Source organism: Garra rufa, chromosome 15 (genome assembly GCF_049309525.1).
Source record: "Garra rufa chromosome 15, GarRuf1.0, whole genome shotgun sequence".
NCBI lineage: Eukaryota > Metazoa > Chordata > Actinopteri > Cypriniformes > Cyprinidae > Garra > Garra rufa.
Genome location: NC_133375.1, coordinates 11,654,415 through 11,676,120, shown reverse-complemented (window position 1 = coordinate 11,676,120; position 21,706 = coordinate 11,654,415). Strand labels below are relative to the sequence as shown.

Here is a 21,706-nt window from a genome sequence, read left to right as displayed (position 1 = left end):
TTGATACACAGCCACGTCCATCTGTCCTGAGCACGAGTTTAGCATCCGGCTCGTGACATGTGTACACGCTCTGGCGAAGAATACGCAAACACGGAAGAGATCTGTCGCGTGAATACAACACTCACTGTTAACATAGAGCACAGAGATTGTGGGTATAGCGGCTATTCAAAATGGCAATTACTTGCGCTTATCCTGATTGTTCAAACCGATTTAAAGCTAAAAGATTACGTTTGCTTGCGCAAACTCATCCGGGACTTTTCACTGATTTCCCCTTACGGCGTTTGCGGCGATAAGCTCGTGCTCAGGACAGATGGACGTGGCTGTGTATCAAAGGTAAAAAATGATATAAATACTGTTCAGTTTCTCGCAAAAAAATGATCGTTTCGTGTCTTAGGACATCAATGTATTGTCACGAGTCGCAGGGTGTAATTTGGATTTGTCTTTACTTTTAAAGGTTTGGTGCCCATCCACATCCATTATATGGCTGGCAGACTGCACCGGTTTTCGTTAAAAATCTTTGTTTGTGTTTTTCTGAGGAAACAAAGTCACCTACATCTTGGATGCCCTGGGGGTAAGCAGATGAACATCAAATGTTCATTTTTGGGTGAACTATCCCTTTAAGAATTATTAAAATCTGTCACTCTCCCTATTGCGTCTGTGGGCTCACAGACAATGATCTAAAAGAGCGCGCAAGTGAGCCTCTCTTCACTTTAAATAAGCAAGACTTAAAAGCATGTGGAAAAGATACATTCAAATGAGTGTTATTAATACCTGCGCCAAAATTAAACTTCTGCTGCGTCACTATGTTAGAAGCTGCATCCGTGTTTCTTTTCCCCTCATTTTTATTAAATTGACGGAAATCCGTTGTGAACTCGCTGCAATTAACGGAAATCCGTCGTAGCGACGGAGAATTTTAATCCTTGATTTTGAGCAAAGGGTATAGAATGCCAAGAAGCGAAACTCTGTTGCTGTTTTGGTAACAGCCACTAGGTGGCGCTTCGGTAGCGCGGCCGCCATTCTGGAGTGAAAATTCCAACTGGACAACAGCACAGAAGCAGACAGAATGACAACGAAATAGAAGTCAAAGTGGAAATAAAAGAACGCAATGACTGCAGGGAGGTAGTGTGTGAACTTAAAAAGTGCAAAAAGTCACTCTACACTGTTAGATTTATTTTACGGATCAGAATTCATCATATCTTACGCACCCAAAATTTTCACAGCCAATTCAGAAGTGCAATAGACAATTTCTCAAATTAAGTCATCAGTAAATGTTATTATGACTACTACAGTAAAAGTTGTATTGTATTATTATATATGTTTTATGTTATCAACTGTGGAATCCAACCATTACATTTGAGGCAGCCTGCTGTATTTTTATTTTATGCAACTTAATGCATTTACTATTACTATTATTATTTACTATTATAGGTCTGAAATATATTGTATTTATACATTATATTGTACGAGTCACACTACAAATATCGATGATCTTACAGAACATGATGTATTGCTGTGTCTTTCATAACTAAATAATTAAATAATTTTGGAGTTTTTAGTCATGCTTTAACGGACATTAATACAAGATAATACTGCAAAAACAGTTTACTGTTAAGCTGTTATATTCCTGTTATATATTTATTGTCTAACATTCCCAATTTTCTGATGCATGTCCTTAAATTATTTATATATGTTGGTATTCAGTTTATAATGCTAGAGAGCAAAGAGTTTGCGAAAAATAAATGCAAGACAAAGTCTGTTTTTGATAATATACGTTATTTTGTGTTGTCATATTTTTTAATTGCATTAATAACAAAGGTTAGGGTACGTACAAAACATACAAAAATCATTTTAATAACAAACGAGTTATGGTTTAATAATTAACAGAAGTAGCCTAATATAATACAAAAATTCTTAAGAAATAAAAGGAAAGGAGTAAAAAAATATATATTTAAAAATGTTGTCATGATTCAGGTAGTGTATTTTAGCTTTAAAGTACTTTTTTTTTTTTAAACAAAGCAGTTGATATTTGCCATAGCGACAGCATGGAGGTAGTGGACTGCCGAGTGGCTTTCACTCCAAAATGGCGGAAGCGTAGGGCTGCTACTGGGCGGCGCTGTTGCAATGGAACGTTCTATTGACTTTCACTTCTTGTCAGTATAAGTTCTTTGTTTTGACCATCTAAATATAATAATAGGTGGTAAAAATAAGCACGAGCAGTATTGATAAAGATATTAGCCTAAAATTTCACCTACCTGACCGGAAATAAGAATAAACACGAACGTTGCCAACCACAAACTCAGACAAACTTCAAGACAGTTTTTTTTTTTTTTTTTTTTGCAGTCTTATCCTTCATTTTGGCAGTCTATAGTACTCCAAATGTTTTTCTTGGTCTGACAGATTAGTACAGCCCAAAACAGGACAATAACTGAGCATTTTCAGCAAAATATGCGAGTTTCGTTCGGTTCAGTGGCATTGTTTACATCCAGTGCCGTCAATAATCATGGTCGATTGATGATCGAGGCGTCGTGAAAACACTATTTGTTTAACATTCCTTAAAATCGATAGCAATTATTAATAATATTGCAATGCCATCTAGAAAATAAAAAAATATTAAGAATGAAGATACTTCTACGTAAATAATCACAAAAATGTTAATGTCTTTTAAGGCGAGACACTGTAGATGAATAAGGTAAAAAAAAATTAACTAATAGTTATCACCTTACTTAATCAGTTGACTTATTACTTTGATAATTGCATTAGTTTTCTAAAATGTAAGGTTTAAATATGCAAAGAGGTATTAATTAATGTAACATGCGCTAATATGCATACATTTCTAGTACAACAATCTAAACACTGGATGAAGTCAGTTTCAAAATTCTTGTTTAATCTTTTTGACAGTCAAATGTTTTTACAGAGGGGATTTTGGGTATGTCATATTGTCACTCCACAATTCAGAAAAAAAAAAAACTTTAGAACAGGCAGAAAACATTTTTTTACATATTTTTGGGGAATAAACTTGTATAAAATCAAGCAAATTACATATGAACAAATGCCTCAGTAGAAATCTTCAGGATATAGACAAGAATAAAAATGTAAAGTCTGGTGTGTGTAAATGCTACTGAAGTGGAGATTTATGGCTCAGTGCAGGAGAAAAAACTCATTTTAAGAAAACAGCCATTAAAAATATGTATTGTAATTGAAATCTACTGACACAAACAGATAAAGTTCTATAAAAAACACTTGTCTTTTGGATGTTTTCTTTCCACTAGTCTGAAAAAACACTATGAAACACTAAAACCCCCAACATCTCAAACTTGACAAGTGCATGAAAAAAAAACTTTTTGCCTGCAGTGTCTCCTGTAAAGAGTGAAATAAAATCACTTAAAAATAAGACAAACACAATGCCAGTGCATAAGAATTCTTTATTCATTCCAACTTAATCTATATATGCAGGTTCTGAATCACAGGTTTCATCAGAAAAAAAAAGAAAGAAAAATAGAGAAAAATTAAACCCTCTACAACATTTTATATAGCCTTTCTTTGTCTTTACATATTTTCTTCACCGAATACATAGCAAGCAGTGGAGTCGGCTGGTTTCTGATGCCTCTGACATCTGAACACTATTGAACATGAGCAGCTCTGAATCCTGGCTAGAAACGTTAAGTGCTTAAAAGACCCACTAAATTCTCAGCAGAACAATGATTTCTTTTACGTATTATAATGTGTCTGACTGTAAAAGGCAGTTCTCAGGCTGGACAGATGATAATAACAGCTGGTAAGAGTTGAATACAGACTGAAGTCCACACCTAGAGCTCAGAACTCGTTAATAAGCTGGAAGAAGAAAAACATGTGGTGGCATGTAAACAAACAAGCAAGAACGTGTTACAATCAGCATAGTTTTGTGCGCATGTGCCTGACAGGAAGAACTCAAAACGCATATATACCTCAGCATAGGTTTTTCACTTTGTTGCTAAATATTATTCCCAGACTCAAAGCACCATGGTTGAAGTATAAAGGTATCACACATATGATGGAGGGAAGGACGTTTATGCAGCTGGCTGACTGCTATCTCAGGACCCCCCGAAATATAGAACTGCAACCCATTACCAACAACCATGTCATTTTTCTCTATTCACATATGGGACAAAAATGGAGCATTGGCACTAAACTACAGTGCCATGTCAAATGTATCTCATCTAGTTTTTAATTTCAGAATATGTCCTTTCTGCAAGAAACACTGGACAACTATGGGAGTGATTTATAATACTGAGTCTATGGTGTGTACAATCGCTGCTGCTATTTAACTTCCTGCAGGTCACTGAACGTCTGAAGAGGGTCTCATTTAACAGGTGCATGAAAAAAGGAGAGAAACTGCTGGTGAGGGACATAATGAAACCTAAGCATTTGGGAGGAATAAGGCAGAAGGTAGAAACGGGGGAGAAGGGTGGACTTCAGTGTTTACTTGGTGTGAACCATAGAGGTGCTGAACAGAAGCTTCTGCTTTTTCTTCTTCTTCTTACCCCCTTTCTCATCTAGAAAATAGAAAGAAATAGAACATGAGTAAAATTGTCAATGGGGTCCATTTAAAGGACAAAAATGAAAATTGTCATTAATTAGTCACCCTCATGTCGTTACAAACCCATAAGACCTTCGTTCATCTTCAGAATTCAAATCAAGATATTTTTGATGTAATCAGTGCTTTCTGACCCTGCTGATTTTCAAGGACTTCAATTAGAGATCTAACTTATGGTTTGTTTTCCTGTTTAAGAAAAATATCAGAAAAAAAGATTTGTGAAACTACCCCAGAATCCCATTTAAAAACGAATGATTCATGGTAGGAGCTCTGAAGTCACAAATTTAATCAAATGATTCATGAACCCCAACCGAACTGAATCAAATTATTTAAGATATGCAAAGTCCCAAAATCAAGTGATTTGCGAACCCGCACCGAACTCCCTCAAAGTTCCCGACCTGAATCGCGAAACACGAAGTTCCGATCTAAATCAAATGTATTGCGCTCAAGTTCAGATCTGAATCAAATGATTCACAATATGCAAAATTACAATCTAAGTCAAATTATTCACGAACACTCCGAAGTCCCAATGTAAATCAAATGATTTGTGCTACGTGCTCCAAAAGTCCCGATCTGAATGAAATGATATACAATACGCGAAGTTCCGGTTGAAATCAAATGATTTGCGATACATGTAGCGAAGTCCTGATCTGAATCAAATTATTCACAAACCCGCACAGATCTCCCGCTCTGAATCACATGAATCGCGATCAGCGATCCTAGGTTCCGATCTAAAGCAAAAGATTTGCCAATCTGCTCCAAAGTCCGCTCACAAACCATTATTTCAGGACTCGGAGTGCAGATAGCAAATCATTCAGTTCGTGGAATCTTTTCGCGATGTAATGGTTTAACTGATTCTGATAGTTTTACGACATTAACTGAAACAGGCTAAAAAAAAAAAAAAAAAAAAAAAAAAAAAAAAGGATAATTAATGTAACTACGTGAAAATATATGTTCTTTCTGAAAAAATTAAACACTTATTTCATAGATACATGGTGTTTTAATAATTCAAGCACTTCAATTTAAGTACCTGTTCAAAAGATTTTCCAGGCCTTCAATTTCATAAAAGACAAACTCAAGTACTTCAAGCACCTTGTATTATCCTTGGATAATATAGTCAATGTGACATCAGTTGTTCAATAAAGTCATCTTTTTGTTCTCTTTGTGCACACAAAGCATTCTCGTAGCTTCATAACATTACGTTTGAACCACTGACGTCACATGGACTATTTAATCGATGTCCTCACTACTTTTTTGGGCCTTATACGTGTCAGTTGCATTGTGGTCTATGCAGGGTCAGACAGCTTTTGGATTATCAAAAAAATCTTAATTTGTGTTCTGAAGATGACCAAAGTCTTACCCCTAATTTCCACCAGATGCGTAACGGCTGCGTTACGGCTCCGCTGCGTAACAGCTCCGTGTTCCGTCGTCCGTCAATACCCACCAGGTCCGGATTTGTTGCGGAACGGCTGCAGTCATGACTGACAGCTGACGTCACGAGGCCCTATGTAATCTCGCGAATTCTTGTGTGATCGCGCGATAAGTAGTTTCTATAAACAGAACTACCAAACCATGGACAGTTTTCCAGCCCATTATGACGTTTTCAAGGTGTAGTGTAGGGAAATATGAGCGCGGTGTATTTTATGTGATGTTTCATTAACAAATTTCAGGAGGAGCTCGCGCAGATAATTAACACGGCCAATTCATCATCAGCAATCACTACCTAACCAGCCACTCTCCCTATCCAATTACTACAGTTCCTTTAAATAACCAAGCAGTCCTACCTTCAGCTATCTCTGATTCCAGCATCCCTCCCACCCTCCCCTTTTTCTTTTTCTCCGCAGAAAAGGGGGGAGCGCCATTGGGTTCGGGCCAAAGGCCGAGCTCGGACCCCTCTCCCTGGGCAGGGGGAGTGCCCCGGGCTCGGGAATGACTACCGAGCTCGGAGCCCTCTCCCGGACAGCATGCCAAACACGCTTAACTTTACGCTGTTCATTATATGCAAAAGCGAACTAGTGAATTTGAAGATTAAACGGATCTTTTTGTTTCTGGCTGTTCTGTTTCGTCACTCGACTTCCTGTCCTGCGTACTGTGCCCTGTAGTGCTGCGGAGCGCTCCGGCATCCGGCAAAAATAGAAGCTCTGCGTATCTGCTCCGGAGGGCTGCGGATTGCCGGAGTCGGAACGCAGCTGTACCGCATTCAGTGAAAATACACTCATTGATTTTAATGGAAACCTATTGACTCCGCCGCCGTGCCGGAGCCGTAACGCAGCCGTTACGCATCTGGTGGAAATTGGGGGTTACGGGTTTGAAACGATATAAGGGTGAGTAAATAATGACAGAATTTAAATATTTTGGTGAACCATCCCTTTAAAATGTGTCATTTTCTCACCAGGGATGGGTAAAGCCTGCGCTGGGGTTTGATTTCCGTGGTCCAGCTGTGACAAAGCCTGTTCAAAGGCCTGACTGAAGGAGTTTTGGAAACTGGGTACTGGGACCCGATCAGAGCCATCACTCTCTCCATCACTGTCTGCCAGAGGAGGGGCCAGGAACATGTCTGCTGTGGAGGAAAACACTGGCATCACTAAAAATCACTACAAAACTAGTTAGTTCAGCTAGTGAACCAACAAGAAACAAGTGTAATGGTCAAGTTAAGTGATGACAGGATGCTTACCTTTCTTTGGGGTGGCTTTAGGCCCGGCATCCACACGGGCTTTTCCATCTTTCAGCATCTGCACACATAAATACGGTAAACTCTCAAGACAGCATTGTTTTTATTACTCTATTCAAATTTCGCTTTGATTTAATTTTAGTGATGATTTTACCACCACATTAAGACTATAAAGTTGACTATATTGGTGTAACAAACATGAAAGAAAGTGCTTTAGGCAAACCTGAGCGAATGACATGCAGTGAGAGTCTTCTTCTACACTGGCTACGCTCAGAGATGGACTGTGCTCACTCAGACTAGGAAACATCACTCCATCTGAAATAAAAACAGGATGTAAGCACAAAAGACTAACAACTGAAGGGCACCGCAAGAGGGGTGAGTGTTACCTGAAGGGCTGCTGCTCAGAGGAGACGGGGGTCCCAGTAGGAACTCTGGGAGCTGCATCTGCGAGCCGCATTGAGGAGGAGATCCAAAAGCAGGAAAATGCTGGAGGTTCTCCAGCCCAATGTGCACCTCTGGATCTAAAGTACACACAAAATAAATGTAATAATCAAACCAATTACAACACCCTGAATTAAGCTAAATGTTTTACAATCAGACACTTTTTTATAAAAATTTGAGCTCAGAAACAATAAGAGGGAAAAAAAACTTCTCACATTTCCCGTGTTTCCTGTTTTCCTCGATTTCAATTCTCTTCTCCCTTCTCTTTTCATCCCTCACTTTCTTCTGCCTCAGGCGCTTGCGCTTTTCCAAGTCATCTGCCAGAAAAAGAGGATTTATTTTATTTGGAGGACTGAACTAACACAACCATTTACAGATACATTTTTCCCAGGGTATCTGCAGATATGAACAAGTGAAATTTAAGACTTTTTAAGACCTTTTTAATACCACCTTATATGAAATTTAAGACCTAAACCTGTAATGGAAATACACATTATATTACATGCATGTATGTAATATTTAATGTGTTTAATGTAAAAAGTAAACAAAATTTCATGCCTGTAATAAATTATATTTATTACTACGATATACAGTGAACTTTTCATATCAGCAGATACTATTCCACACAAATGTCCCTTTAAAAGTACCACTTAGAGATATCTGGTGATGTAAACAATTTATTCTAAAGCAATATTTTCATCAGTGCTCCATTAGCTTTTACATCTTAAATCTGCATATTTGATTTACCTTTATAAAGGCCTTTTTCTACTTTTGAAATGTATGCATCACCTTTGAAATTACTGCAATTCATTACATTCTATATGACTGTTAGCAGTCAGATTACACAATTTACACTACAAATTAAAAGTGCAATAAAATATGTTATGAGATTAATGTTTTAAATAAATTTATGAATGTACAAATTAGAAATGTTGGGGTGGGGATGCATTAGAGCTCTTCACAGAGGACCCGGGACCCGTGCGGGTTCGGGTCTATATTTGAAATGGTCAGCCGGGTCGGGTCCAAATCTATTACTTCGGGTCCCGGGTATGTTTAACTTGTGTGTAATACCCGAGTCGATCGGAGAACATCGCACCTGCCAGTGTCAGTCACCACTTTGCACGTCTTTTGCAAACTTGCAACTTGTAAAATTATGATAAGAAAAGTGTGAGAGGGAAATAAAAAGAAGAAATAAATAAAAACAGCGTCTGGCGTGACCGCAGCCGCGAGAAGCAGAGCGCGGGAGGAGTTCCTACTGTACAACAGTAAAAGCAAACAAACGTCAAATCTGATAGCCTTGTACAATTATTTCACATCAGCAACAAAATATGAAATCGAAAATGAACAGTCACATTACTGTTGTCTGTGATGTTTACACTGCATTAAAATAATGCGCATGTGCAATCTTACGCGCATGAAATGTTTCTATGGCAACCAGAGCTGGCGACTGTTACTCTGCCATAGTACACATTGCATTCTTTCTTACGTTTAGAATAATATGGAAGAACCATCTTGTTATATTTATTTTTTTTTGGTCAGGCTCGGTTCAGAAAGCACAGTGATGATAGAAAATATGGTGGAAAAAATATACTCTTTTCAGAAGCTATTTACGTTATCAAGCTGTCTTGTGCTACAGTATACGTGCAAATTCCTCCTTTAAGTTTCATAAGATGACCACTAGGTGCCGTAGGTGGAGCTCTAAACAGATGTTTTGTATTGCTTTATCTTTCTGAAGAAGATACTGTTATTGAAGACTCACGCAGTAAAGTTTACCGCATTCATTGTTCTGTGCATTTTTAAAAAATAATAATAATAATAATTAATAAATAAATTACAACAATTGCGCCGAGTCTTTATTACAATCTGCAAAAAGTATCGTTATTGTAGTTTAAAAGGGTAAACACATTCGTCACCGACCGTGACCGCGAGTAGCCTAAACTATTAAAGCTGGAATAGTGGATTAAAAAGGGTCTTTCTGTCGGCGAGAGAGAAGAACAGCCTAACGTGTAAATGTACTGGCAAGGAAGTTTGTATGCAACGCTACTAACAGTAGTTACACCAAAAAGTTTTTTTTCCTTCGCTATTTTTTTATAGTTAATAGCAGTTTGCTGTGCAATATGAGCCGATCGGGTACAGTCGGGTCTGTCTTTCCAGCCGGGTTCGGGTCCAACTAGTACATTTAAGGTATTTCTCGAGTCTTCACGGGTTCGGGTCCCACTTTAAAATAAAATACGGGTCCGGGTCGGTTCCGTCCAGCACATTTATGGGTCTCTTCGGGTTCGGGTACGAATTTTTGGATCCGTGAAGACCTCTAGGATGCATACTTTAAACATACTAAACTACCAGCAGGTGGCGGTAAGTCACTGAATGAGCGAGTTATTTCAAGCGAGTTCAGCAAAACGCTGAATCATTTAAGTTGGTGGTAAAACGTTGCTTGGAGAATGTGCTATACTTCTGCTGTCATCCTTGTTTGGAACTATTGTTGTTGGTGAAACAGAACAAAACAGTAAATACTTTGTCTAAAATGTAAGTAACTAACATTACTTGACTAACTAGTTTATAAAACTAAAATTAATGTAACATTTGTAATCGTGAGAATATTCAGCAAAAAGCTCCCTTGGTGTATTACTGAACTATATCATGTTATAAATAAACTATACATTTTCAATTGTTCCCTCAGTGTGTTACTTTAGAGTTTCTTTATGTGTGCTGTTACGCTCATTTGTATTAAAGTATGTCACAAAGAGACCAGAAATACACTATCCATTATCAATTGCTGTTTAAGTTGAATGTATTAAAATAGGAATCTTTCTTGCCTTTCGATGCTTTGCTGGTTATTTTTGTCACTTCAGTTTTAATCAGGCTGTTTGTTCGGTCGGGCAAGAAAAAAACATTTTGAAAGTATCTAAGGCTGGCGGTCAGCTAGCTCGACCTATATTTATTATTATTATTATTATTATTATTATTATTATTATTATTATTATTACTACTGAGACCATTATATACAGAAAAAAAAGCTTGTTTGACCTGTATTCTGCTCCTTCGATTCTGTCTGAAGACGCAGTAACTACCGCAGGAGGAGAGAAAAAAATCTTCAGTCCGTTAGACAATGCAGTCATGCCAGTGACGTCCTGAAAAACACGCCAGCCGCACCTTCTTTTGCATGTGCGTCTAATCATGCACTTAACGGTATGGGTGCTGGGAGCGGTCAAAATGGATGTAAAGACGCTGTTACAACGGCGTTTTCGTTATGCTTTCCCTGATATTTTCCATCAGGACCTAAATTAAGTAATGAAGGCTGAATATATTTTAGCGGAAATGTGGCCAAAACTATTTAAGACCTATCGAAACTGAATTTAAGACTAAGTCTTTTTAAGGCGCGGATACCCTGTTTCCTCATTTCTCTCACAGTTGTCAATTTCCAGTCAATTAATAAAACCACAATTATGATACCATTATGCATCACAATTTAATTGATTTACAAATTGTTACAAAAAAAATAAATACATATTGAGAAAAAAAAAAACAGTATTGCTTCAAATATTTGTTTTGATCTTTGTATTTATCAAAGAATCTTGTATCACAGTTTTCAGAAAAATATTAAGCAGTTCCAGTTTCCACAGAGATAAGTTGTGTGTTGTGGTACTCTTGTGAATGGTTGTGGAAGAAATTGTTGAATTCGTTTTGAAGTAGTTTTGTTTACTTGGCAAAAAAAAAAAAAAAAATTCTCATAGCTTCATAACATAAAGCACAGATGGACTATTTTATTCATGTCCCTACTACCTTTCTGGGCCTCAAACGTGGTAGTTGTGTTACTGTCTACGCAGGGTGAAAAAGCTCTCAGATTCCATCAAAAATATCTTAATTTGTGTTCTGAAGATGAACGAAGGTCTTACACGTTTGGAACGACAAGAAGTAATTACTGACAGAATTTTTAATTTTTGGGTGAACTAGCCCTTTAATGTTTACGTACCTGCAAAGCTGTCCAGGGTCTCTTTGGAGAGAACGGGTGGCTGAAGGTTGAGTTCACACAGGCTGAACTCACAGGTGAGGGGCAGGTGAGAGAGATAACGATGCCGACGGCGAATATCCTGCAAATGAAAAGCGTCTCAATTAGTTTCATGGTAGACATTACTGAATCCGTTCAAAACCAGATCCTGTAATTGTGATATAAATGTTCACCAGCAAAAAAGAAAATGTATGTGACTTCAAACACTAGGCATGATAGCATCAAACCACACTGTTCTTACATTACAATATAAAGTATTCAGTAAGCAGTAAACTAGTATTCCATCCTGACGTTAGCTACTGCTATTCTGTGACATGGATGTGCGAGAATAAGAGATTGGTTGTACCTCGGTGACAGTCTGTCCATCAATCTCCACCACGGTAGCGCTGATGGACTGAGGGCTGTTCTCTAGGCTTCCGTACTCTCTCTGCAGACAGCGCACGTTCACTGGGTGCAGAAACATCTGCTGACCATCCTCAGCTACAGATACAAAAGAGAAAAATAAGAGTCATATTTACTCTCCAATTCCACTCAAAAAGTAACTGTGTGAAAAAAAACAAAACAAAAAAAACCAGCCAGAAAATAGCCTTAAACGTATCACGAACGGAGAAATCAAAATGTCTTTGATCTCCTGACATATAAGAGGTCATTGTGCTATAAAAAAAATCCTGTAAGTTGAAATGAAACCTTTCTCAGTGCAAAAACAGCTTATATTAAAGCCAATCTGCCAAAATGACAGCTTGTGAAATGTCCCACTTTATGACGCAATACTGTGGCTAAACACTACCTCCTCAGCAGAAGCACCACTGCCTGTTTAGTCCTGACCACCGATTTTCATACATAGTGTAAATAATGAGAGGTAAACGCAGGTCTGTGCAGAAATCAAACTACTTTTTTTTTTTTTATTGTTTGAGGTTAAAAAGTATATAAATTGTAAATTTTAAAATAAACAACCGATTGTTTTGCTAAATAAGACCCTTCTTCCAGGGAGAAAAATCCAGAAATGGTTTCCTCAAAAAAAAAAAAAAAAGGATGACAAGGGGGTGAGTACATTATCTGTACATTTTTACATGCAGGAATTTCCGAAAGATTAAAACTACAACATTCATTACATGGTCACTATTGCTTTGTCTGTTATTATAGATCACTTGATACAGAGTATTTATGCGCTGTTAACTTAAATCACATCAGCATTTGTGTAAAGGATGTAGGCTGTTAAAAATACTCAACTGTTAGCAAATCATAGCAGCATATGTTTACTTCAGAGTTTACAATCCACCATGTCTATTCAAGCGTTTTGATGAGGGGGTCAAAACAGGACAGAAAACAGCCCATTACTTCTAAATTAGGATGTTTTTGATTTAAGATTGATTAAAAGAGGATCTCAGAGAACCGTACAAAATCATAAAGGAGTCATAAACTGCCTTTTTAAGCAATATTACAAATAGACCAACATAAACATACCTTGATAGAAGTAGTAATATGGGCCATGATGAGCGCCCTGACTGTTTTGAGGAGCCTCTTCAGCAGGTTTCTCCTCCATATCTCCTTCAGGCATCTCTTCGGCCACCTCAGGAACACTTTGAGCCGCCATCTCTTCCACCAGCTCCTCATGAGCCTCCTGAAGCTCATCATCAAACGCTGAGGCATACTGCAGGATGGGCTGTGGTGAAACACAGGATAAAATATCATGAAATAAAACAAGAGCTTGTGTTACTAGAAACGTTCAGTGATTTTTCAGAAAAATGTTTTTATTAATTTTAACAGATAAATATGGTTCATGACATTTCTCAACTTCAAAAACATTTAAAGGGTCTCTGCAGGGGAAAAAAAAAATTAACATGATGGGAGTTTCTGGAGAGTGAAATACTACACAGATTGCAGTGAAAAAATTTGTTAAATATTGTTTACTTAATCAGGTGACCAGATCACAACATCTCACCATTTCTCTCATACAATTCAAAGCTATAAATTTGCCACAAAGTACTTTACTAAAACTTATTTTCATATGTAAAAATTCACTATTGCGGTGAAAGATTACTAAAGCATGGTCTCTACTGACCTTTGAGTTTGTGATGCTCTTGACCACAATCACCTCCGGAGTGGGGTGATCAGACAGAGACAGTTTCCTCATGTCCGCCCCATCAACAGAACCACCATCTTTACATCCTCCCTTCAAAAGACGCTCCTCTCGCTCCTGTTCATTCAGAGATAAAATATGAGGGTTACATGTTAGTGTACAGTTTTTGGGAGTAAATAAAAATAAATAAATAAAGCATTAATACTGTAACATAGCTCAGTGGTTCCATGTCATGTAGCATTTTTTTAAATGTCACATTATATATTTTCATATTTATAAAATGGTTTTTAAAGCAGAACTTTTTTAAAACATTAAAGTTATTTGTTCAAGCTGTCAACCCAAATTGTCACCATTCGTATGTAATAAATTACATCAACTTGAGTTACAAAACTTAAAGTTATTGAAATAGCTGTAAGTAATTAAGTAACTTACAGCAACTACTTTTTCATTTATATTTGTGCATTTGGCAGACACTTTTAACCAAAGCAACTTCGATCCAATGCCACCCAAAGTCATGCAGCTTTTCCAGTTATTTTTTCAGCTATTTTTTAATGTCAGACATTGTATGTTTTATAAAACAGTGCAACTTTGTTGCATGTAAATGGTTTGGGGAGGTCATAAATTATGAATTATACAATAAATTACGTAAGATCAGTTACGCAATTCAGTGTAAACTCTTTGCACTCTTACTGTCAATGTCTGAACTATTTAAAATCAACCCATACAAACTACTTCTCCACAACAGTAGTGTGACTTGTTTAGCTAGATTTAGGTGTGAGTGATCTGTAACTTGGAAAAGATTCAAAGCAGCGTGTCTAACCCAACTTTAAATGCCAGTGTGAATGCTTGTGTACCTGCAGCAGCAGTAAAGCGCTCTGTATGAAACAGGCCTGCGGGTCGTCTTTCTCTTGGCTGAGCTGAGTTTGGAGAGCTGCCCTCTCTTCAGCCAGCAAACCCAAAACCTGCTCCTGAGACGCCAGCAGCAGCTTCGAATATGCACGCAAATGCACATCTGTGGCAAACGGGGGAAAGCATCAAATAAGACGTACTCAAGTGAACACCACAAAAGTCTCACGCAAACAGCAGAATGTCTCACCTCCAAATTGAATGGGCTCTTCCACCTTCACCCACTGACAGCTGGGAAGAGCCACCAGCGATCCTTTCTCTCTCCGCATCAGACGCATAGTGATGACGTTACCAGACACGTACTGACGCGTCTCCATTGCAACCACACTGAAAGTTGACAAGACAGGCTTCAGTGACAACAATGAACAAACTGCAATGCCTTGACTAAATTACGGCACTTCTATATGGGCCACTCTACAGAATTGGTTCAAAGTCAGAGTTGGAAATGTCTTGAAAAAAATATATACATTTTTTCCCAAAAAATGTATGCATGCAAACTGTATAATATGCAAGGTACACATTTCTAGTAATTGTGCAGTTAAATCTCATATTTTACTTTCAGAAAGTTCAGAAATATTTGTCCTCTTCCCAAATGTGTCACTACCGAAATACAGTAATATATAATTTAATAAGAAGGGATATATTTTCAGAGGTAAATCTGTAATTAGTTTTAACAATATTTAAAGTGATTTGAGAGATTGTTGTATTTTGAATACAATTTTACTTTGTAAAGGTTAGATTCATTAGTTTGAATATACATTGAACCAAAAACTATCAAAACATCTTAGTTGATAATTCAGTATACTTTATTTTTGACAAAACATCCCATGTTTGGCAGGGACAGCAAATTTTCGGTAGTGACAAATGTTTTGATAGCGACCATTACAGAATTTTTACTTGCATACTAAAACACTACTAACACATACTAAAAATTTAAATAACTGTACTAAAAATTGTGTTTACTTCCCCCAAATATTTTCCCATTGAAATAGATTATGTGTTCCCTTTTGTCACTACCAAAACAATGATGACATATTTCAGTCATGACTGTAAGACTTGCCAAAAATGTTTAGTGGCTGTTTCGGTAGTGACAACTTTAGATAGTTTTGAGCCTACCTAGAGCTAGCACAGTTCTGAACAGTTGTACACATAAAAACTAAATGTTATGGAATATGAATTTTTACAAATTGAAATTTAGGGGTTAGGGTCCGAGACACCCACCTCCCAATTGAAAGTACCCAATTAATGATGTTATATATATAAGTATATATATATATATATATAGCTTACTGATATTTTAAATATCATTGTAAATTTCAACAGATAATAGAAGGATCATAGTAAACATCTAAGATTTTAATTCTTAAAAGCTTTTTCCCAAACAAAATGTGTATTTTGGTTGTGTTGTGGGTGTGATTGTGCTGTGGATGCGATTTCATTAAAAATATCTCAATTTGAGTTCACACCGGACGCGAATGAAGCGGTAAGTGCGAGTGATTTGCATGTTAAGTCAATGCAAAGACGCGAATAGCCATCCTGCGGCGCGAAATGCGCGAATGAGGCGGCGCGAAAGGCGCGAATAGCGCGAATGAAGCGGCGCGAATTGAGCGTTTCAAGAGTTTACCGCGCGAGTTCAAAAATCTGAACTTTGGTGAAAATTCGCACCGCGTTAACCAATCAGGAGCTTACTCTAGTAGTGACGGAGGCAGAAATCCTAAACAACAATGGAGGACAAAATCACCGTTGCTGTCTGTGGTTACTCGGAGCTGTACGATACATCTTTGGACTTTTATAGAAACAGGAATAAAAAGGAACTTGCTTGGAAGAAAGTGAGTGAAGAGGTCAGACAATCTGGTAAGTTTTAAAAAAAAAAACGCTCTTTACTCAATCTGACCTACTTATATATACACATATTGAGACTACAAGCAAGCTAAAGCTGGCAAATTGAGCTCATTCACCTATTTTACAACTGCTTTCCCGCTGACAAGTGGCAGACGCCCCTCCCATGACGCGAATTCACGTCTGTTGTGAAGTAAATGTCACGCGCGAATGAAGCGAGTAAACTTAAATGTTCAAGCGTCCAACTACGCGCGAACAGTGCAATTTATTCACGCAAGTTGCGTCTGGTGTGAACGCACCATTACAGATTTGGAAGGACATGAGGGTGAGAAAATAATTACAGAACTTTAATTTTTAGGTGAATTATCCCTTTAATTTGAAATCCAAACAATTATTATAATCAGGTGTTTTCTGTACATACCTCTTGAGATCAGCGCTGTGCACGGCCTCATAGCAAATGGGGCACTTGGACCAACTCTTCTCGCTCAGAGAGAGGTAGTGCAGCATGCACGGCCAACAATAGATGTGGCCGCAGCGCGTGATGTGGGCCACCACAGGGGGATACAGGCAGATCGGACATGATGGCACCTCATGACTGTAGATGCGCTGTGTGGAATGAGAAAAAAACCACCATGATGAACATTTAGATTTGTAGAAAAGTAACCAACAGGATATACTGTGATGGCCAAAATTATTAGAACACTAGTATTTTTACCAGCTAAAGTCAGTTATTTCTATCTTTTGCTGTAGTGAGTCAGTAGGAAATATCAGTTTCCAAACATTCATTTTGCCATTAATCGTAATAATCCAATGAGATTTTTGTTTGCACAAGGATTCTGATAACAGCCAGTGCTCCACACAAAGATCTGATCTCATCATCATCCAGTCTGTCTGGAATGACATGAAGAAACTGAACAAAATGAGACAGACTAAATCTAGAAGAACAACGTCAGAGGCAACGTCTTCAAGATACATCAAGAAACCTACCTGCAAAGCTACAATACGGTTAAAAGTTTTAGGCACTTGTGAAAAATGCTGTAAAATGAGGATGCTGTCAAAAGTTTATCAATTAACTTCTATTAACTAAATTAAACCAACATTTGGTGTGATTATCCTTTGCGTTTAAAGCAGCTTTCTCCCTAGGTGCACTTGCACAGTTTTTCAGGTTGCCTTGCAGGTAGGTCTCTTGAAGCACATTGGAGACGTTGTCTCAATTCTTCTGGATTTGTCTGACTTTGTTCGCTTTCTTCATGTCATTCTAAACAGACTGCTTGAGGAGATCAGATCTCTGTGTGGAGCACTGGCTGTTGTCAGATTCCTTGTGAAACCAAAATCTCACTGGATTATTACAATTAATGGCAAAATGAATGTTTGGAAATGTAAACTCATATTTCCTACTGACACACTACAGCAAAAGATAGAAATAACAGACTTAAAACCAATTTTTAGTTTGTGAAAATACTAGTGTCATAATTTTGGCCACCACTAATAATTTTGTGCAACTGACCACTTGTTGGACACAGTCCCAGTCAACCAAAGTGTCCGGATCAGTGAAGTGGGCTTGATAGTCCTGATCATCAATTACCACAAACTGGCAACTGGTGTACAAAAGAAAGGTACATTCATCCGCTTAGCATTTTTCTCATTTTATCAGCTTACGCAACACATGGAGTATTGTTGAATGTGATTTAATATAAATACATATAAAAGTTCAGCAATACTCACTTAGCCTGCAAGAAAAGCTCCTTGTTGAAGGGCTTGTGTTTGTGACCCCACTTGTTGCGGCGACCCCAGCAGGAGTGGCCATCACCTCCGGAGCCAAAATGGCCTCCTCGTGGCTCAAACGTGAAGTTGAGCAGGTGGTTCAGACTTATCTTTTTGGGTCCAGCAAATTGAGCCGGGCTAAACTCTGCCCGGCGGTTCTCTGCTACCTAATGACAGAATCCAACAGTTAATCCTGGTTAAACCATGCCAAGCAGGTCTGTTTACTTTGCATGACAGGCTATTTGCTAGAAGTTAATTAACTTAGGAGGCAAACAAACAGCCTTTCATGTAAGTACAAATTAATCTTAATTCAAAGGCTTATTTGAAAGTACCTCTTCTCTTCTCCCACCACCAGAGAGTCCATACTGTCGGCCCCCTGCGCCACCTCTCTGAGGGGGTCTCTTGTCAAAATTCTTGCTTTTATGTGGCTGGGAGCGACGTGGGCCCGGAAAGCTCTCAGCCTTGGCAAAAGTGGGCTCACGTTTGCGGCTATAGCGCTTTGAGCCCCCATTATTCTTACCATCTAAAAGAACAGGGAACAAAAAAGAGAAAATGTCAAAATACATCAGTATATGTGACCCTGGACCACAAAAAAAATGTTGATTTTTATACATCACCCAGTCAGACGAATACATACGCTTTCTATTGATGTATGGTTCGTTAGTATAGGACAATATTTAGCCGAGATACAACTATTTTAAAATCTGGATTCTGATCAAAATATTGAGAAAAATCACCTTTAAAAATGTCCAAATTAAGTTCTTAGAAATGCATATTACTAATTAAAAATTAAGTTGATATACATTTACGGTAGGAAATTTACAAAATATCTTCATGGAACATGATCTTCACTTAATATCCTAATGACTTTTGGCATAAAAGAAAAATCGATAATTTTGACCCATACAACGTTTTGTTGGCTATTGCTACAAATATACCTGTGCTTCTCATGAATAACATTTTATTTGACAAGAGGCTGCCCCTGCAACTTCAGGAAAATTACATTTTCTTGACTGCAATATCGACAATTTTTTGGGAATGAAACCCCTGTTTACTTATAATTATTTATGACAACATTTGCACAGTCTTGGCTAATCAATCCAGTCACGCGCTGCACCTAAAGTATTTCAGAGAGGACAGCATGATAAGAGCAGAGGGGTGTAAACAGACAGCTTATCATCCGGCAGCAGAGTTCGCCGTCCCGTACGGTTCACAAGCCCACATCAAAACACTACCAAAACTACAACATAGATGACATTGTTTTAGTTGTTATCTCTACAGTGATTTGATTCTGATATACTGGAGGCTTTCTGGAGTCCATCGAAAAGATAGAGGGCATTATAGCACTGAAGCTTTTCTTCTGGTCACATGGCAGGCTGCTGACAAGAATAGAACCTGACCATGATCCTCATGCAGCTGATCTGCTACTAGGAAGAGGGGGAAAAAACCCAAATATAGTTTCCCCTTGGGTGGATCAAGAAATTCAGGGGAGTTGTGTTCGGTTGCTAGTTTAGCAGAATTTAATTGCTTTTGGTTTGTGTATAAAAGAGTGACACACACACCACCCATTTGTTTGTTATCAGAAAGTGAGTTCATATCAGGTGGATCCAGAATAAATTACATAAACACATGGGCTGATATCTGTAAACCCAGTCTGATCAAATTAGAAATAAATAAACAGGTTTAATTGAAATTAAATTGCATTGTGAGTATTTTTGAATTCTGAAAGTTATGTTTAATGAATTCTATACGCTACCAGTCAAAAGTTTTTGAACAGTAAGATTTAGTTGTTGTTGTTTTTTTTAAGTATTTTCTGCTCACTAAGCCTGCATTGATTTGATCCAAAATATAGCAAAAGCAGTAATAGTGAAATAATACATTACATAACATTTTATTTATTCCTGTGATCAAATCTAAATTTTCAGCATCATTACTCCAGTCTTCAGTGTCACATGATCCTTCAGAAATCATTCTACTATGCTGATTTGCTGTTCAAGAAACATTTTATTATTATCATCAATAAAAAACAGTGGAGTACATTTTTTTTTCAGGATTCTTTGATAAATAGGAAGATCAGCATTTATCTGAAATTAAAAGCTTTTGTAATATTATACACCATACCACACAAAAGCTTGGGGCCAGTTAATTTTTGGGGGGGGAAAGAAATTATAGAAATTAACACTTTTATTATATAAAGACATTTATAATGGTGAGAAATATTTCTATTTCAGATATATGCTGTTCTTCTGAACTTTCTATGCAAAGAAACCTGAAGAAATTCTACTCAACTTTTTTTTTTTTTTTTACATAATAAAAGTTTTTTTTCATCCAATTCTATTAGAATGATTTCTGAAGGATCATGTGACTGGAGTAATGATGCTAAAAATACAGCTTTGATAACAGGAATAAATTACATTTTAAAACATATTCAAACAGAAAACTGTTTTTAAAGGGTAAATGTTTTATTTTATTTTATTGTTTTTGCTGTAACTTGGGCCAAATAAATGTATGGCGATGTATATATTCATTTCTAACTGATACACTTATTTATATATTATTTGACAGGTTATCTAACGTTAGTTTATTATGGATTTATAAGCTAATTAAAACATTAAAAAACACATTTCAGATATAATACTGACTCTTAACAAAAGTTAATCTCTGACACGGTTTAATAACAATATGTGTTGATGTTATTTGAATTCCTCTATTGTTTATTCAGAAAACAGGCCAGTCGCTGGCCGTGGCTACGTCATCTCGACAGACACAAACAAAACCATGCCGTAAGCCCAAAACACATACACTTTTCCCTCAAAGTTAACCATGACAAGCTGTGTTTGTGTGTTTTAGACGCCTATTCTGTACCTGTTTTGGCTTTAGAGTCTGTAGGAGTCGGGCCTGTAGAGCTGGAACGGGGCGGGATCTTCGTGCTGCTGCTGTTGTTGGCGTTTGGGTTTTTCTCCATATTGAGGCCGAACTCCGGTGTGAGAGCCTCCGAGCTCTTTAGCATTAAACGGGGTAAACGGGGAGAACAACGGGTTGTTGCGAATGCAGGTCAGGCGACAAAGGCCCTTATTCATTTCTGTCACACGCGGAGACCCCATTACGGCGACATCTTGACCACAAACAAACCGAGAAAAACAAAGAGACACAATCCAAATGTCTCAGTAAAAAAGGCTGTGTGCTAACACAAAAAAAACAAGTGCCCAAAAAACGGGGCCTCGCCCCTTGAAAAGCGCCTTTTTTCCTCGGCGTGGGAAGTGTTACGCCCCACAAGGCGTTAGCCGCTCTCCAAAAGAGGAAAACGGATGGATAAATGGGTTTTAACCCAAATTTCAGTTCAGCTAAATAATATCAGGCATATGGCGACAGGTCGCCAAACGGGAACCGTAAACACCCGGATGAGGGTTATAAGGCTCTCTG

At 37.7% G+C, this 21,706-nt stretch overlaps 1 protein-coding gene across 2 annotated transcripts; it reads right to left on the bottom strand.

The window, feature by feature from the left end:
• Positions 1-3,404: 3,404 nt before the first annotated feature.
• On the bottom strand, positions 3,405-21,663 carry rnf10 (ring finger protein 10). 2 transcript variants are annotated; one of them, XM_073818797.1, is made up of 17 exons: positions 21,149-21,663; positions 18,616-18,806; positions 18,245-18,450; positions 18,027-18,117; positions 16,941-17,125; positions 14,871-15,007; positions 14,629-14,786; positions 13,757-13,891; positions 13,159-13,357; positions 12,041-12,174; positions 11,659-11,776; positions 7,901-8,002; positions 7,631-7,765; positions 7,468-7,559; positions 7,248-7,305; positions 6,966-7,133; positions 3,405-4,532 (listed from the first exon to the last, which is right to left on the bottom strand). In XM_073818797.1, exons 1-17 carry the CDS (start codon positions 21,291-21,293, stop codon positions 4,459-4,461), a joined length of 2,328 nt encoding a protein of 775 aa, XP_073674898.1. In that variant the 5' UTR covers positions 21,294-21,663; the 3' UTR covers positions 3,405-4,458. The 2 variants fall into 2 exon arrangements, with proteins under 2 accessions (XP_073674898.1, XP_073674899.1); XM_073818798.1 differs by having other exon boundaries at positions 6,966-7,130.
• Positions 21,664-21,706: the final 43 nt, after the last annotated feature.

What these genes read in the sequence shown, in the direction of transcription:
- rnf10 (XM_073818797.1), bottom strand. Translation starts at nt 21,293, where the DNA reads ATGCTAAAGAGCTCGGAGGCTCTCACACCGGAGTTCGGCCTCAATATG. An exon ending in AGACTCTAAAGCCAAAACAG is followed by an intron (nt 18,807 to 21,148) that starts GTACAGAATAGG and finishes CTGTTCTTTTAG; the next exon opens with ATGGTAAGAATAATGGGGGC. An exon ending in TCTGAGCAGCAGCCCTTCAG is followed by an intron (nt 7,560 to 7,630) that starts GTAACACTCACC and finishes TTTTTATTTCAG; the next exon opens with ATGGAGTGATGTTTCCTAGT.